The sequence below is a fragment of the Carcharodon carcharias genome, chromosome 4 (genome assembly GCF_017639515.1).
Source record: "Carcharodon carcharias isolate sCarCar2 chromosome 4, sCarCar2.pri, whole genome shotgun sequence".
Classification (NCBI taxonomy): Eukaryota; Metazoa; Chordata; class Chondrichthyes; order Lamniformes; family Lamnidae; genus Carcharodon; species Carcharodon carcharias.
Genome location: NC_054470.1, coordinates 205157558 through 205177026, shown reverse-complemented (window position 1 = coordinate 205177026; position 19469 = coordinate 205157558). Strand labels below are relative to the sequence as shown.

Sequence of the window (19469 nt, the reverse complement as noted above, 5' to 3'; positions counted from 1 at the left end):
AATCCTGTATATCCCTCGACATCCAGGGTTCCCTGGATTTGTTGGTCTCACCCTTTATCTTTACTGGAATATGTTGGTCCTGTACTCTCCCTGTTTCATTCTTAAATGAGTCCCCCTGCTTTGATACAGATTTACCTAAAAGTAGCTGCTCCCAGTCCACTCTGGCCAAATGATATCTGATTTTATTAAAATCGGCCTTCCCCCAATTTAGAACTCTGATTTCTGGCCCATCCTTGTCCTTTTCCATAACAACCTTGGATCTAACGGATGGCTATCTGCAAAATGTTCCCCCACTGATACCTCTACCACTTGCCCGACATCATTCCCTAAAATTAAGTCCAGGACCGCCCCCTCTCTTATCGGACCTTCTACGTACTGGCTTAAAAAGCTCAACTGGATGCATTTTAAGAATTCTGCTCCCTCTAAATCTATCACATTATGAGTAACCCAGTTAATGTTGGGGAAGTTGAAATCCCCCACTATTACTACCCTATTATTCTTACACTTCTCTAAAATTTGCTTACATACCTGCTCTTCTATTTCTCTTTGACTGTTTGTGGGCCTATAGTACACTCCCAGTAATGTGTTTGATCCTTTTATATTTTTCAGTTCTACCCATATGGCTTCATTTGAGGAGCCTTCTAAGATGTCATCCCTCCTTACTGCTGTAATTGGTTCCTTGATCAATATAGCGATACCCCCTCCTCTTTTACCTCCTTCCCTTTCTCGCCTGAAGTCCCTATATACTGGAATATTGAGCTGCCAATCCTGCCCCTCTCTCAACCATGTCTCTGTGACAGCAATGACATCATACTTCCATGTGTTAATTTGTGACCTCAACTCATCTGCCTTATTCGTCAGACTCCTTGCATTAAAATAAATATCATCCAACCTTGCCAAACTCCCTTGTGCCTTAACTGGCCTATAATTCCCATGCCTTCCAGTCTCACTTGCTCTCTTCTAATTTTGGCTGTGCACCTCCCCCTACTGAACCTCTTCTCAGGATCCCATCCCCCTGCCAAGTTAGTTTAAACCCTCCGCAGCAGCACTAGCAAACCTCCCTGCATGGCTGTTGGTCCCATTCTGGTTCAAGTGCAACCCGTCCACCTTGTACAGGTCCCACTGCCCCCAGAAACAGTCCCAATGTCCTAGAAATCTAAAGCCCTCCCTCCTGCACCATCTCTCCAGCCACACAGTCGTCTGGGCTAACCTCCTATTTCTATACTCACTAGCGTGTGGCACCAGAAGTAATCCAGAGATTACTACCTTTGTGGCCCTGTTTTTTATTCTGCGTCCAAGCTCCCTAAACTCTGCTTGCAGGATCTCATCCCTCTTTCTGCCTATGTCATTGGTACCAATATGTACCATGATCACTCTGTTTGCCCTACCCCTTTGGAACGCCCTGCAGCCGTTCAGTGACATCCTTTACCCTGGCACCAGGGAGGCAACATACCATCCTGGAGTCACATCTACGGCTGCAGAAACGCCTGCCTGTTCCTCTTACTATCAAGTCTTCTACCACTATTGCTCTTCCCCTCTTTTTCCTCCCCCACTGTCCAGCTGAGCCACTCACAGTGCTACGAACGTGGCTGCATTCCCCAGAGGAACCGTCACTCTCACCAATTTCCAACACAGAAAAACAGTTCTCGAGCGAGATGAACCTTGGGGATTTCCTGACTACCTGCCTTATCCATTTCTTCTGCCTGATGGTCACCCATTCCCTCTCTGTCTGCACTTCCATAAGCTGTGGGATGACCACGTCTAAAAACGTGCTATCCACGAAGCTCTCAGCCTCGTGGAGGTACCTCAGTGCCTCCAGCTGCTGCTCAAGCTCCGAAACTCAGAGCTCAAGTAGCTGCAGCTGGTGTCACTTGCTGCACACGTGGTCGGTCAGGGTGCAAGGAGCATCTAGGCCTTCCCACATGTTGCAGGCGGTACATAACACGGGGCTAAGCTGCCCTGCCATGCCTCTAGTTGAAATAAAGAACCCTTACTTTAAGTTGTAATGTAAAAAAATGTTAAATTATTTATGTACTTCAAATTAAAACTGTAACTCTTACCTTTCCTCAGCTTCATCTATTTTAATCTGGAGAAAAACACTTGCCCACTACTCACCAATCAGCTCTCACCTTTGTGCTGACGTCACTTTGTGAAACTTCCCTGCAGTCGCGCTGGTTCTGATCTCTCCGCTGCTCTCTTGCCCTGTATTGTGAAGTCACTCTTGTTATTTTCAGCAAGAACTGACTGCAGGATACCCTTCCCAGACTGCTTCACCGTGATGCTGACTGCAGGACACTCTTCCCAGACTGCTTCACCGTGATGCTGACTGCAGGACACTGTTCCCAGACTGCTTCACCGTGATACTGACTGCAGGACACTCTTCCCAGATTGCTTCACCATGAAGCTGACTGTAGGCCACTCTTCCCAAACTGCTTCACCGTGATGCTGACTGCAGGATACTCTTCCCTCCCATAACTCCCGTCTTCTTCTCTGTCATTTCTTAGCAAATTTGTTTCTTCACATCCTTTTAGCTAGTTGGTGGTCTACATACTACACCAATCAGTGTTATTGCACCTTTTTCATTCCTTACCTCTAGCCAGAGGGATTCTATCTTCGACCCCTCTGGAACATCCTCCCTCTCCAGTACTGTAATGCTATCTTTAACCAGTATTGCCTTCTCCCATGCCCCCCGCTTTCTCCCTTTCATGTCTCCTCTAAACACCTTGTACCCAAGAATATTTAGTGCCCAGTCCTGCCCTTCTTTGAGCCAGGTCTCTGTTACAGCCTATTAACTGATCCTGACACTTGTGTTATGTTCTTTAGGCTGAATTGTTACAAATGCATCTCGGACACACTACAGGAGCTGGTGAACCAGAGTAAGGCTGCTCCACAATCTCCTAGCGTTCCCAAGCTACCAGGTCCTCCAGTTCTGACATCTGACCCCAACATGTTGAGTAATGAGGAGGCATCACAGCATGTTAGTATCTGTTGTTGGAAGAATTTGGATCAGTGTGAGTGTGTTTGTGTGTGTGTGTGAAACAGATGGTTGGACCCGATCATGCTGGTGTTTATGCTCCACTCAAGGCTGCTCCCACCCTTCCTCATCTAACTCCATCAGTGTAACTTTCTATTCCCTGCACCCTCATATGCTTTACCTTTATTCATTCATGGGATGTGGCTTTGCTGGCTGGGCCAACCTTTATTGCCCATCCCTAGTTGCCCTTGAGAAGGTGGTGGTGAGCTGCCTTCTTGAACCATGCAGTCCAAGTGGTGTAGATACACATTGTTGTTAGGGAGGGAGTTCCAGGGATTTGATTTTGTCCTGGATGGTGTAAAGCTTCTTGAGTGTTGTGGGAGCTGCATACATTCAGGTAAGTGGGGAGTATTCCAACATACTCCTGACTTGTGCCTTGTAGATGGTGGACAGGATTTGGGGAGTCCGGAGGTGAGTTACTTGTTGCACGATTCTTAGCCTCTGCCCTGCTCTTGTAGCCACAGTATTTATATGGCTGGGGGATCCAGCGACGGTAATGCCATTGAATGTCACGGGGTGGTAGTTAGATTCTCTCTTGTTGGAGATGGTCATTGCCTGGCACTTGTGTGACGTGAATGTTACTTGCCACTTGTTAGCCCAAGAGCGTTATTCTGGCTCTCTGGAATACCAGCCTGGTGACAATACCACTATCCCACCGCCTCCCCATATTTAAGACGGAGATGAAGAGATTTTTTTTTTTGAGAGTCGTGAGCCATTGGAACTTTCTTTCCCAGAGAGTGGTGGAGGCTGAGTCATTTATTACATTTTAAGGCAGAGCAAGATAGATTCTTGTCTAACAAGGGAGTCAAAGGTTATGAGGGGTAGACGGGAATGTGGAGTTGAGGTTACAATCAGATTAGATAATGGACAGTAGGGATAAACAGACGTATTTGTGTCTATTTAATGGCGGACCACCCGATGGGCCGAATTGCCTACTTTTGCTCCTGATTTGTATGTCATTTGAAATCGATCATTGTCCTCCTCACAGTTCACAAGACTTTGATACATTGATAAAGGTTTTCAGGATGTTAGGGAACAGATAATGTAGATCTGCTGGATGAGGAGTCTTTGGAGCATAGTCAAAAAATTAGAACCAGACCCCTCGAGAGTGAAATTAGGAAACGTTTCTATGCATGCATCTTGGAATACAAAGTCAAATTTCAAACTTGAAGGTGTGGGCTGACATTGAGAATTGTACTAACTGACTGCAACATGGCATACATAGATAGGCTAGCAGACTGGGCAGACAAGTGACAGAGGGAATTTAATGCAGAGAAGTGTGAGGCAATGCCCTTTTTTTGTTAGTATTTTACAGGATATAGGTGTCGCTGGCTGGGCCAGCATTTATTGCCCATCCATAATTGTCCTTGAGAAGGTGGTGGGAGCTACCATCTTGAATCGCTGGAGTCCATGTGTTGTAGATTCGCCCACAGTGCTGTTAGGGAGGGAGTTCCAGAATTTTGTCCCAGCGACAACGAAGGAAAAGTGAAGTATTTCCAAGTCAGGATGGTGAGTGACTTGGAAGTTGCGGTGTTCCCATGTGTCTTCTGCCCTTCTAGGTGGTAGAGGTCATGGGTTTGGAAGGAACTTTGTATCAGCCGTGGCTCAGTTGGTAGCGCACTCTGAATCACAGTTCCAGCTTCAAGTCCCACTCAAGGGCTTGAGCTCAAAAATCAAGGCTGACACTGAGAAGGTGTTGTCTTTCGTAAAACTCCTTTCAGCATCCACCCTGTCAAGATCAAGTCATCTCTTACTTTTCTAAACTCCAGCAGATACCGAACTAGTCTGCCCAACCTTTCCTTTTAAGACAACCCACCTTTTCCAGGTATTAATCTGGTAAACCTTTGAACCACTTCTAATGCATTTACACCCTTCCTTAAATAAGATGACCAATCCTGTCCACAATATTCCAGATATGGATTCACTAGTGCCCTATACAACTGATGCATAACCTCCCTACTTCTATATTCAATTCCCCTCACAGTAAACAATAATATTCTATTAGCTTTCCTAATTACTTGCTGTACCTGCATACTTGCCTTTTGTGATTCATGCACAAGGTCACCCAGATCCCTCTGCACCTCAGAGCTCTGCAATCTCTCACCATTTAGATAATATGCTTCTCTTTTATTCCTTCTGCCAAAATGGACAATTTCACATTTTCCCACATTATACTCTATTTGCCAGATCTTTGCCCATTTACTTAACCTACCTGTATCTTTTTGTAGCATCTTTATGTCCTCTTCATAGTTTTCTTTCCTGCCTCTAATCATGTCATCAGCAAATTTGACAACCATCTCATCCAACCCTTCATCCAAGTCATTTATATAAATTGTAAACAGTTGAGGTTCCAGCACTGATCCCTTTGGCACACCACTCATTTCATCTTGCCAACCTGAAAAAGACCCATTTATGCCTCCTCTGTGCATCTTGTCAGCCAGCTAATCTTCTATCCATGCCAATATGTTACCCCCTATTCCATGAGCTTTTATTTTCTGCAACAACCTTTGATGCGGCACTTTATCAAATGCCTTTTCAAATCTAAGTACAGTACATCCACCAGCTCTCCTTTATCCACAGCACGTTGTTTCCTTAAAGAACTCCAATAAGTTGGTTAAATACAATTTCCTTTGCACAAGCCATGTTGACTTTGCCTGATGACCTTGAGCTTATCCAAGTGCCCTGCTATAACTTCTTTAATAATAGCTTCTAACATTTTCCCTACAAGAGATGTTAAGCTAACTGACCTGCAGTTACTCGTTTTCTGCCTTTCTCCCTTTTTGAATAATGGAGTTACATTTGCTAGCTTCCAATCTAATGGGACCTTCCCCGAATTGAAGGAGTTGTGGAAAATTAAAGCCACCTATCTCAATAGACACTTCTTTTAATACTCTAGGATGAAGTCCATCAGGACCTGGGCTCTTGGCAGCCTGCAGCTGTAACAATTCACTCAGTACCACTTCCCTGATAGCTGTCATTTTCCTGACTTCCTTCCCCACTTCCATTTCCAGGTTTATAGCTGCTCCTGAGATGTTACTTGTATCCTCTATAGTGAAAACTGCTGCAAAATACCTGTTCAGCTCATCTGCCATCTCCTTGTTTTCCATTATCAATTCTCCAGACTCATTTTCTATAGTTGCTCACTTTGTTAACTCTTTTTAAAATATTTATAAAAACTCTCACTGTCTGTTGTTATACTTTTGGCTAGCTTTCTCTCATACTTTAATTTTTTCTTCCTATCAACTCCTGCCTTAAACATACTCAATGACTTAGCCTCCACTCTACCCCTCTGGGGTAGAAAATGCCAAAGATTCATGTCATGAAGCTATTATTGTACTAATATTATTAGAAAATATTTTTCTTTTAAAGTAGATGTTTAGTCTGTGGGTGTGCCTTAACTGGATTAAAGCCAGCTAGTCTGGGTGCTTTGATGTGTACTAGTTTTGATATGTAAGAGAGGTAGAGTGTATTTGCATTTTTTGAATGGAATATTCAAGATGTTAGGCAAAATCTGGCACCTAGTAAGCAGAGACCAAGCAATATGTTTATATTGCTAATAAAATTGGTACTATGAAAGGGGTTTTATTGTTACAAGAAGTTTAGTTCAGAGGTTGTTGATACAATGAGAATTTACATTCAAAGGAGGTGGTAGGTATAACTTCAGCAGTTTTGTGTGTCAAGCAGAGGCAATGTGAGATCAAAAGCAGCTGTGAACCTTCAACTGTCTCCACAGGAACCAAAGTGAAAAGAACCTAATTTTGAACTCGTAAGGTGAAAATGCTTTGCCTGACATTTGGTTAAGTCTATGGGTTGCTGTTGCCTTAATGGAGATGAGTTTGGGAATTTGTTGAAAGTTATGATAGTAGTAGTTTGCGGCCATGTGTATATGTTTAATGTGTTGTAACTTAATAAGATATTTCATTTAGTTTCATATAAAACCTCTCGAACTGGTGGTCTGATTCCTGAATTTAGAGTCGCATCTCAAACATAACACTTAAAATTATACGTTATGACAGTTGTTTAAAGTTTCCCTCTGGGATTTTTAAATAACCCAGCTGTACCAACTGCACAGTCATAACAAATCACCACGCTCTAAGTGAAGAAGTCCCTCCTCGTCTTGATCCTAATTGTCCTACGCCATATTCTGAGACTGTGTCCCCTGGTTCTAGACCTCCCCAACTTGGGGAAACATCCTTCCTGTAACTTCCCTGTCAAGCCCTCTTACAAGTTTGTACACTTGAATAAGATCACATCTCATTCTCAGGCCCAGTCTCCTCAATCTTTCCTCATAGGACAATCCCACCATCCCAGGGTTTAGTCTGGTGAACCTTCGTTGCACTCCCTCTATGTCAAGTATATCCTTCCTTAGGTAAAGAGGCCAAAACTGCACACAATAGTCCAGGTGTGGTCACACCAGGCTCTATACAATTACAGTAAGGCTGCCTTACTCCTGTACTCAAATCCTCATACAATTTGCCTTCCTAATTGCTGCTTGTATCCACATGTTGGTTTTTGGTTCTGAACAAGGACACCCAGCTCTCTTTGGACATCAGCATTTCCCAATCTCTCCCCATTTAAAAAATGCTCTGCATTTCTGTTTTTCCTACCAAACTGGATAACTTCACATCTTCCCACATTATATCAAAATCAAAACCCTGGAACACCCTCCTGAATAGCATTGTGGGTGTACCTGCACCACATGGATTGAAGCGGTTCAAGAAGGCAGCTCACCACCACCTTCTCAAGGCAATTCAGGCTGGGTAATAAATGCTGGCCCAGCCAGTGATGCCCACATCCCATGAACGAATGAAAAAAAAAAAATTCATCTGCCCACTCAAGTCTGTCTAAATCTTCTTGAAGCCTCTTTGCAACCTCCTCACAACTCACATTCCCACCAAGTTTTGTGTCATCAGCAAATTTGGAAATATTATATTTGGCGCCCACATCCAAACCATTGATAAGATTGTGAATAGCTGGGGCCCAAGCACTGATCCTTATGGTACCCACAGATCACAGCCTGCCAACCTGAGAATGATCCGTTTACCCTTACTCTCTGTTTTCTGTCCGTTAACAAATCCTCAGACCATGCCAGTATATTTCCCCCAATCCCATGAGCCTTAACTTTGCTTGCTGTTCCACTTAGCTACTGAACAAGGACTAGGGGATGCAGATGTAAGGTTCTGGGCAAGAGATTCAGGGGTAAGGTGAGTAAGAACTTTTTTACACATTGAGTGGGAATGACGTGCAACTTGTTGCCCATGAGGGGTCGTGAAAATGGAGATGATCAATGATTTTAAAAGGAAGTTGGTTTGGCACCAGAGGGAAATAAACTTGCAATGCAACGGAGGTAGAGTGGGAACAATTGGACTGATAGCTCTGCAGAGAATCAGAAAGGACTCTATGAAATCTATTGGCCTTCTGTGCAAAACAGACATAAGCAGCAAAATAGGCTTGAAGGGCTAAATAGCCGTCTCCTGTTCTTATGTTCCTAAACCCTTCTTTGTGACATGAGCCCTTTAGCTTTATGTTCACTCCCCTGATTTGTCATCCCTGTGCCAATTTGCACATGGCTTGGGCAGCATTTCTCAAAGCCTGCTTTTTCATTTGGCTCTTAACTCCTGTTCCTCGCTCAGGAAAACTTGGTGGGAATGTGAGTTGTGAGGAGGTTGCAAAGAGGCTTCAAGAAGATTTAGACAGACTTGAGTGGGCAGATGAACTCCTCCCCGCTCCTACCCATGTTGTTTGTCCTGATGTGGACCACAACAACTTGTTTGACTGCATTCCTTTCAAAATTCTCTAACCACTTTAAGATATCTCTCATCCTGGCATCGAGAAGGCTACACATCCTATGAGACTTTTGTTTGTGGCTTTAGAAGACACTGTCTATCTCCCTGATTATAGAATCCCCATTACAAACACATGGAGTGTATGTGTACGTAATGTTTGGTGTGTTGGTATGTAGGATGTTGGTGTCTTATATTCAGCTGTATGAATGTGTGTGTGTGTGTGGGTCGAGGTAGGTGTGTATATGAGTTGTGATGGAGGATGGGTGTGGGTGTTAGTGTTTGATATCAAGTGTATAGGTGTGTAGGTGTAGGGTCTGTATATTGCTTTAACCCTGTTCACTTTTCCCTAGTTTGAACAAATGTTAAAACTGGCTCAGAGATCAACGGATGAACTCTTCAACATCGCTCTATTTAACTGGCTGATCCAGGCTGACCTGATGGACAAGCTGCTGGAGGTAAGGAACTGAGGCTGAGTTGTTATGGCCCGTGACTGCAGGATGCTTGTTAACCGCTCACCAGTAGAGTTCTCCAGTTGCAGTTTGGTGACTGAGGGAGGAGGTGCTCCTTTCTTCTTCGTATCCGTCTTTACCAAGGAGGTAGATGCTACCCAGGCCATGGCAACAGATGAGGAAATTCTGTCACTAGAAGGGTTCAAAATTGATAAGGAGGAAATGTTGAATATACTGTCGGTACTTAAAGCTAACAAGGCACCGGACCATATGAGATGCACCCAAGGACATTGAAGGAAGTGAGAGCAGAAATTGCAGGGGGACTGGCCATAATTTTTTAGCCGTCCCTATACTCAAGGGAGGTGCCAGAGGACTGGAGAATTGCAAATATTACACCCGTGTTCAAAAAAGGTTGTAAGGATAAGCCCAGCAATTACAGGCCAGTCAGGTTAACTTCAGTGGTGGTCAAGATTCTAGAAACAATTATTCAGGATAGAATTAGTAGTCACATGGAAAAATATAGCTTGATAAGGAAGATTTCTAAAGGAGAAATCATGTTTGACTAACTTGCTGGAGTTTTTTGAAAAGGTCACAGGAAAGGTTGATGAGGCTAATGCTGTTGATGTTTTTTACATGGACTTTGAAAAGGCATTTGACACAGTGCCACACAACAGACTTGTGAGAAAAGGTTAGGGTTAGTTTTTCCAGCTGTTTTTATTTTTGTTTCAGATTTCTAGCATCCGCAATATTTTGCTTTTATCTTTGTGAGAGAAGATATTACTCGTGGAATAAGAGGAACAGTAGCAGAGTGTATACAAAACTGGCTGAAAAATAGGAAACAAAGTAATGGTCAATGGATATTTTTCAAGCAGGAGAAAGGTTTGTAGTGGAGTTCCCCAGGGGTCTGTATTGGGACTCTTGCTTTCGCTGATATATATTAATGATCTAGATCTTGGTGTGCAGGGGAAAATTTCAGAGTTTGCCGATGATACAAAGCCTGGGAGTGTTGTGACCTGCGAGGAGGATGGTGTGGAACTTCAAGAGGACATAGACAAGTTGGTGGAGTGGGCATATGGGTGGCAGATGAAGTTCAATGCAGTGAAGTGTGAGGTGGTGCATTTTGGTAGAAAGAACATGGACAGACAATATAAAATCAGGGGTGAAATTTTGAAGGGGGTGCAGGAGAAGAAAGACCTGGGTATATATGTGCAGAGATCATTGAAGGCGGCAGGACAGGTAGAGAGAGCAGTTAATAAAGCATATTGTATCCTGGACTTTATTAATAGGGGCATAGAGTACAAGAGCAGGGAGGTTATGCTGAATTTATATAGGACATTCATTAGACCTCACCTGGAGTATTGTGTACAGTTCTGGGTGCCACACTACAGGAAGGATGTGAACACATTGGAGAGAGTGCAGAAGTGGTTTACAAGAATAGTTCCAGGGATGAGCAACTTCAGCTATGAGGATAGATTGGAGAGATTGGGACTGTTCTCCTTGGAGAAAAGAAGGCTAAGGGGAGAATTGATAGAGATAAAAGCACAGAGTCTGAGCGTCAACTCGCAGACACTTCCTCCTACCTCCCCCGGACCATGACCCTACCGCTGAACGTCAAGCCATTGTTTCCAGGACTGTTACTGACCTTATCTCCTCTGGAGATCTTCCTTTCACAGCTTCCAATCTCATAGTCTCCCAACCTTGGACGGCCTACTTCTGCCTCCTACCCAAAATCCACAAACAGGACTGTCCCGGCAGGTCGATCGTGTCAGCCTGTTCCTGCCCCACGGAACTCATTTCTTGATATCTTGATTCCATTCTCTCTCTCCTTGTCCAGTCTCTTCCCACCTACATCCGTGATTCCTCTGACACCCTACATCATATCAACAATTTCCAGTTCCCTGGCCCCAAACGTCTCCTCTTCACCATGGCCGGCCAATCCCTCTACACCACCATCCCCCACCAGGATGGTCTGAGGGCTCTCTGCTTCTTCCTCGAACAGAGGCCCGAACAATCCCCATCCACCACTACTCTCCTCCATCTGGCTGAACTTGTTCTCTCACTGAACAATTGCTCCTTAAACTCCTCTCACTTCCTCCAAATAAAAGGTGTGGCTATGGGTACCCATATGGGCCCCAGTTATGCCTGTCTCTTTATCGGATATGTGGAACATTCCTTGTTCCTGTCCTACTCTGGTCCCCTCCCACAACTCTTTCTCTGGTACATCGATGACTGCTTCAGTGCCACTTCATGCTCTCGTCCTGGAAAAATTTATTAAATTTGCTTCCAGTTTCCACCCCTCCATCATTTTCACATGGTCCATCACTGACACTTCTCTACCCTTCCTTGACCTCCCTGTCACAATTTCTGGTGATAGACTGTCCACCAATATTCATTACAAGCCTACCGACTCCCACAGCTACTTCGACTACAGCTCCTCACACCCCACTTCCTGTAAGGACTCCATCCCATTCCCTCAATTCCTTTGCCTTCATTGGATCTGTTCTGATGATGCCACTTTCCAACTCCTCCATCACCCCCTACACCTCAACCCCCTTCCACTGCACCTTCCCATGCAACCGCAGAAGGTGCAACACTTGCCCCTTTACTTCCCCCCTCCTCACCGTCCAAGGGCCCAAACACTCCTTTCAAGTGAAGCAGCATTTCACTTGCACTTCCCTCAATTTAGTCTACTGCATTCGCTGCTCCCAATGCGGTCTCCTCTACATTGGAGAGACCAAGCGCAGACTGGGTGACCGCTTTGTGGTACAGCTTTGGTCTGTCCGCAAGCATGATCCAGACCTCCCTGTCGCTTGCCATTTCAACACTCCACCCTGCTCTCATGCCCACGTGTCTGTCCTTGGCCTGCTGCAATGTTCCAGTGAAGCTCAACGCAAACTGGAGGAACAGCACCTCATCTTCCGACTAGGCACTCTACAGCCTTCCGAACTTAACATTGAGTCCAACAACTTCAGATCATGAACTCTCTCCTCCATCCCCACTCCCTTTCCGATCCCTTTTTCCCAATAATTTTTAACTTTTTAAATATATTTTTCTTTTCCCACCTATTTTTAAATTTATTTCGATCTCCACCTTTTAACCCATTTCGATCCCTTCCCCCCACCCCACCCCCACCCGGGCTATCTGTCACTTGTCCTGCTTTCTACCCTTAATGTCGCCATTAACACATTCCTTATATAACTGTTCCTCTAGTTTGTCCTTTTGTCTATGACACCTTTGACAATCTCTTCGTTGCCTCCAGCTATCACTGGCCCTCTATCCAGCTCTACCTGTCCCACCCCCCTCAACCAGCTTATATTTCACCTCATTTCTGTATTCCTCAGTTCTGATGAAGAGTCATATGGACTCAAAACATTAACTGGTTTCCTCTCCGCAGATGCTGTCAGTCCTGCTGAGTTTTTCCAGCTATTTTTGTTTTTGTTTCAGATTTCCAGCATCCGGTGTATTTTGCTTTTAGCCCAGCTTTTCTACTTTGTTTTAACCTCCCTAAACCACTTCAAGAGTTGTAAAACCTCATTAAAAAAAAAACACAAACGAAGCCTTCAGATTTACAGGCAACTTTTAAAATGAAACTAAAATTCAAATTTCCCTTTTCTTAACACAGAAACACAAATCAAACTTAAACTTAAAGCTAAAACTCATTCCCAACATCCACAAATACAAATATAACTTACTGAAACTATAGTCTAGTTCCCAACATCATCCACTTCCTTTTAGAAGATAGATGCAAACTATTCATTTATTACTTAAGCCGTGTCCCCTGCCTCTCTTGAAGATTGCCCTTTGAGTCCTTAATAGGCCCAATTGTTTCCCTAGCTAACTCTTACAATTTATGGGTTCAATTTAATATGTGTACCCAGGATGTGTGGGGTATCTTTGTGTACACTGGGGTAATTGCAGCCCACTGTGTCTAATTTCACTGGAAGCATATTGATCATCTCGTAACCTTCTAAACTCAAGGGGATACAAGTCAGGTCCCCTTGCTGACCCGGTTCTGTTATGCTGAACGTTTGATTTATTGGCACCCCTTCTCCACAGATGATGAGCTTGCTTTGGGAAGGTTATTTTCAGTTGTGAATTGTATCATTTCAGAAGATGTTTGGTGTAAACAATGGTGTATTTTGAGAGCAGCTTGCATACAGGGAACTGATTGGATAGTTAGCACACTGCATTTAGCAAGGAGTGAACCCCTTGCTATTTTTTTACATAGGCCTATTTCTGTGTTGGATATCCTTTCAGCCCATCCTACGGTTTATATTTCTCACGCACCTCCTCCCTTGTATTATCGTAGTCCTCTGTTCCCTTCTCCCTCTTATGCTTATCTTGCTTCCCCTTAAATGCACCTGTACTAGTCACTTCAACCACTCCCTGTGGTAGCAAGTTCCAAATTCTCATCACTCTTTGGGTTTAGAAGTTTTTTTGTGAATTCCCTATTGGATTTCTTGACGACTATCATATATTGATGGCCTCTAGTTATGCTCTTCCCCACAAGAAGAAACGTTCTCTCTGTATTCACTCTATCAAAACCTTTCATCATTTTAAAGAGCTCTATTAAGTCAGCCCTCAGCCTTTAATCAAGAGAGAAGAGACCCAGCCTGTCAATCCTTTCCTCATATGTACACCCACACATTTCTGGTGTCATCCTTATAAATCTTCTCTCCACCCTCTCCAGTGTCACTTTGTCCTTTATATAATATAGCAACAAAAAGTTTATGCAGTACTTTTAAATGTGGTTTAACCAACATTCAATATACATTTAGCATAACTTCCCTACTTTTCAATATCCCTCTAGAAATAAAACCCAGGGCTTGGTATTCTTTTTTAATTGACTTGCTAACCTGTGGCACCAATTTCAGTGATCGATATATTTGGACTCCCAAGATTCCTTTGTTCCTCTACCCCACCTAGACTTGTACTTTCTGAATAATAAGTAACCTCCTTATTCTCCCTACCAAAATATGCTGTCTTTGTCTGAAGCAGCCTTTCTTCCTTAGCACTTGGGAATCCACAATTTAATCTGAATTGCTGCTGTCCAATTATACATTCTGCCGAAGACTTGTGCATTTGGAAGAAATCAGCCTCTTATTTTCAGAACTCACATTTTTTAACTTGGAGTCATGGAAGGAAGCCATCAGCTCATCATGTGCATGCCAGCTCTTTGATAAAGCTATCTGATAGCCCCATTCCCCTGCTCTTTCCACACAGCCCTGCAAATTTTGCCCTTGCAAGTATTTATTAACGTCACAACACAAAATGGAAAAAGTCAACAGGTCGGATAGCATCTATGGGGAGAAAGACAGAGTTAACGTTTCAAATCCATATAACTCTTCTTCAGAGCTAAGAGAAGTAAAAATGTGATTAAATTTGTCCTGTTTAAGGGGGGTGGAGCAGGTGAAGCTGGATAGAAGGCCAGCGATAGATGGAGTCAAAGGAGAGATTGCTGAATATGTTATAAACAAAAGGACAAAGGGGTGTTAATGGTCGTGTTACTGGCTAAAGGAGGTGCTGATGGTGGCGTTAAGGTCAGAAAGCAGAAGGTGATAATAGCCAGACCAGGGTAAGCACTCTGGAAAGAACAACATGAACAAGATGGCCTGAGTGCGTGTGGGATTGGGAGAGGGGATGGTGTTGGGAAAAAAGATTGAAAATAGGGTAAAAAGTGGGGATAAAACAATGGAAATAAATTTTTAAAATAATAATAATTGTAAAAATAATTGTAAAAATATATAAAATAAATAATAAAAATGAATATTGAAAAAGGGGTGAGCATGGAGGAGAGTGTTCATGGTCTGAAGTTGTTGAACTGAATGTTAAGTAGGGAAGGCTGTAAAGTGCCTAATCGGAAAATGAGGTACTGTTCCTCCAGTTTGCGTTGAGCTTCACTGGAACATTGCAGCAGGCCAAGGACGGACATGTGCACATGAGAGCAGGGTGGTGTGTTGAAATGGCAAGCGACAGGATCATGCTTGCCAGCAGACCAAAGGTGTTCTGCAAAGCAGACACCCTGGTCCACTCCTCCATCACCACCAACACCTCAACCCCCTCCCATGGCACCTTCCCATGCAATCACAGAAGGTGCAACACCTGCCCCTTTACCTCCCCCCTCCTCACCGTCCAAGGGCCCAAACACTCCTTTCGGGTGAAGCAGCGCTTCCCTTGCCCTTCCCTCAATTTGTTCTACTGCATTCGCCGCTTCCAATGCAGTCTCTTCTACATTGGAGAGACCAAGCGCCGACAGGGCGACCACTTTGTGGAACACCTTCAGCCTGCCTGCGAGCATGACCCAGACCTCCCTATCGCTTGCCATTTCAACACCCCATCCTGCTCTCATGCCCACATGTCTGTCCTTGGCCTGCTGCAATGTTCTAGTGAAGCTCAACGCAAACTGGAGGAACAGCACCTCATCTTCCGATTAAGCACTTTACAGCCTTCCGGACTTGACATTGAGTTCAACAACTTCAAACCATGAACTCTCTCCTCCATCCTCACGCCTCTTTTCTATATTTATTTTTATATTTTATCTTTTTTCCACTTATTTTTATTATCATTATTATTTTTTTAATTATTTTCCATTTTTATTTATTGATTTATCCCCACCTTTTACCTATTTTTGACCTTTTTCCCCCCTCACCCCAACCCCACTAGGGGGTCTGTCACTGTTTCATGTTGTTCTTTCCAGAGTGCTTACCCTGGTCCGGCTATTATCACATTCTGCTTTCCATCCTTAACGTCACCATTAGCACCTCCTTTCGCCAGTACCACCACCATCAACACCCTTTTGACCATTTGTTTATGATGTCTCTGGCAATCTCTCCTTTGCCTCCACTTATCACTGGCCTTCTATCCAGCCTCACCTGCTCCGCCCCCTTAAACAGTATAAATTTCACCACGTTTTTACTACTCTTAGCTCTGAAGAAGAGTCATACAAACTCAAAATATTAACTCCTGTCTTTCTCTGGTGCTGTCAGACCTGCTGAGTTTTTCCAGCATTTTTTGATTTTGTTTCACATTTCCAGCATCCGCAGTATTTTGCCTTTATTAAATTCACTTTTGAATGTTGCGATTAGATCTGCTTCACCATCTGACCATGCATTATTATAGACTCATAGACGTTTACAGCACAGAAGGAGGCCATTCAGCCTATCATGTTTGTCCCTGTCATCAAAGATCTGACTACACTAATCCCATTTTCCAGTGCTTGATCCATAGCCCTGAAGGCTATGGCAATGCAAGTGAACATCTAAATAATTCTTAAATATTGCCAGAGTTTCTGACTCATCCACCCTTTCAGGCAGTGACTTCCAGACCCCTACCACCCTCTGGGTGAAAATATTTCTCCTCAACTCCCCTCTTAGCCTTCTACCTCTTAGTTTAAATCTACGCCCCCGGTTATTGACCCCTCCATGAATAGAAAAAGTACCTTCCTACCCACCCTATCTATGTCCCTCATAATCTTATACACCTCTATCAGGTCCCCCCTCACTGCTCCAAGGAAAACAACCCCAGCCTATCCAACTTTTCCTCATAGCTCAGCCCCTCCAGCCCAGGCAGCATCCTGGTAAATCTCCTCTGCATCCTCACCAGTGCAGTCACATTCTTTCTATAATGTGGTGACCAGAACTGCATGCAGTACTCCAGCTGTGGCCTAACCAGTGTTTTATACAGTCCCAGCATAGCCTCCCTGCTCTTGTATTCTATGCCTCGGCTAATAAAGGCAAGTTTCCCATGTGCCTTCTGAACCACCTTATCTACCTGTCCCGCTACCTTCAGGGATCTGTGGATATGCACACCAAGGTCCCTCTGATCTTCAGTACTTTCCAGGGCCCTACCATTCATAGTGTAATCCCTTGCCTTGTTAGCCCTCCCCTAGTGCATTATCTGACATTTTTCCAGGTTGAATTCCATTTGCCACTGTTCTGCCCACCTGACCAGTCCATTGACATCCTCCTGTAGTTTACGGCCATCTTCCTCACTATTTCCCACCCTACCAATTTTTGTGGTCATTTGCGAACTTTTTAATCATGCCCCTACATTTAAGTCCAAATCATTTATGTACACCACAAATAGCCAGCGCCCTAGCCCCAAGCCCTGTGGAACCCCACTGGAAACAGACTTCCAGTCACAGTAATATCCCTCTACCATCACCCTCTGTTTCCTGCCTCTCAGCAAATTTTGGATCCAACGTGCCACTTTGCCTTGGATCCCATGGACTCTTTCTTTCTTGACCAGTCTGCCATGATGGACCTTATCAAAAGCCTTGCTAAGGTCCATGTAGACCACATCAAATGCATTATTCTCATCAACAGTTACCTCTGGTTACCTCCACAAAAAATTCGATCAAATTTGTCAAACATGATCTTCCCTTAATAAATTTATGCTGACTATTCCTGATTAATCCGTGTCTCTCCAAGTGCAGATATATTCTGTACTTCAGAATTCTTTCTAGTAACTTGCCTTGCGAATATTCGATGTTTCTGTGCAGGTAAATTCTCCGTTTCTTGAGCCATATTTAGTTCGGATGGCGAAGCAGGATCAGAACAAGGTTCGCTACATGGACTTGCTTTGGAGATACTACGAGAAAAATCGGAGTTTCAGCAATGCCGCAAGAATCCTGGCTCGCCTTGCAGACATGCACAGGTAGGGAGCAAGGGTACTGATCCTCCACAGAGCCCTGTATGCTTGAGTAAAACCCACTGACTAATTGTACAGAGTTGTTGTTTATTTAAGGTAAAGGTCACTTACTGTGTAGATGTACAGTTATTAAGTTGCTGACCCAATATAAGTGTGGAGTGTTCCATCCTAGCCACTTCTTTCAAGACCTTAGAATGAAGTCCAGAAATGTAATAATCTTCCCTTGTTTACCTATGAAACCTTTGTAAGTTGTATAAGTCCTTTGTCACTTCTAAACTCCCTTTGAAACTTAACAATTGAAAAGACAAGTTTCTCCTTAACTTATAATGCAAATTTCAAACCCAGCCTATTTACCCATACAACTTCAACTTCACCAAAGCCTCTTATTACAAAGGCATGCATCTATCACCTTTACCTTTCATCTCTCTGCTCCCACAGACAAACTGTCTTTACTGGTCTTCCCCCAGTTTAATTACACACATGTGCGTGCACACACAAACACACGCACATTCACTCACTCTGCCTTCTTCACAGAATACCAGCATATTTGCAAAAAATATATTTAGAAAAACACCCCATCTTCACAATTTGCTGCCAAACCAGCAGCTGCTTTGTCCTGGATGGTGTCAAGCTTCATGAGTGTGCTGCACTATCCAGGTAAGTGAGGAGTATTCCATCACACTCCTGACTTGTGCCTTGTAGATGGTGGACAGGCTTTGGGGAATCAAGAGATGAGTTACTCGCTGCAAGATTCCTAGCCTCTGACCTTCTCTTGTAGCCACAGTACTTACATGGCTAGTCCAGTTCAGTTTCTGGTCAATGGTATCCCCAGGATGTTGATAGCAGGGGATTCGGCGATGGTAATGTCATTGGGTGATGGTTAGATTTTCTCTTGTTGGAGATGGTCATTGCCTGGCACTTGTTTGGCGCAAATGTTACGAATTGAAAGAGAAGGCTTACGATGCTAATGATATTAGTAGTAGCCAGAAAACTAGAAACATTTTAGAAACCAGCAAAGGATGACTAAAAATGATAGAGGGGAAAATTAAGGGTATGAGAATATGTGAACAAGACATATAAAAGCACACAGGAAAATCTACAAGTATACAAAAAGGAAAAGAGAAGCTGAAGTAAACATTAGTCCCTTAAAGGGTGAGTCTGGGAATTTAATAATGGAAAACCAGGAACTAGCAGACTTGGAAAAGTATTTTATATCTGTCTTCATATTAGTAGACACAAAAGCCAACCCAAGAATAGTAGACAATCAAGAGGCAAAAGGGAGAGAGGAACTTAAAACAGCCATTATCACAAGAGAGCGAGTACTGAGAACACAAATGGAATTAAATGTTGACAAGTCCCTTGGACCTGATGGCCTAAATTCTAGGGCCTTAAAGGAAGTGGCTGCAGAGTTAGTGAATGTATTGGTTGTAATCTCCCAAAACTCCCCCTCTCATGAAAAGGTTCCCAATGCTTGGAAAACCTTACATGTAACAACACTATTCAAGAAAGGAGAGAGACAGAAAGTAGAGAACTGTAGGCCAGTTAGTCTAA

At 43.6% G+C, this 19469-nt stretch overlaps 1 protein-coding gene across 4 annotated transcripts in view; it reads left to right on the top strand.

Annotated features, from left to right (window-relative positions):
* nup155 (nucleoporin 155) overlaps positions 1-19469 on the top strand; it is a 287604-nt gene that overhangs the window by 197748 nt on the left and 70387 nt on the right. For all 4 annotated transcript variants that reach the window (XM_041186949.1, XM_041186950.1, XM_041186952.1 and 1 more), the window contains 3 exons: positions 2824-2977; positions 9171-9275; positions 17770-17924. In XM_041186949.1, the coding sequence (XP_041042883.1) occupies positions 2824-2977; positions 9171-9275; positions 17770-17924 (414 nt within the window). The remainder of the gene's footprint in view (positions 1-2823; positions 2978-9170; positions 9276-17769; positions 17925-19469) is intronic.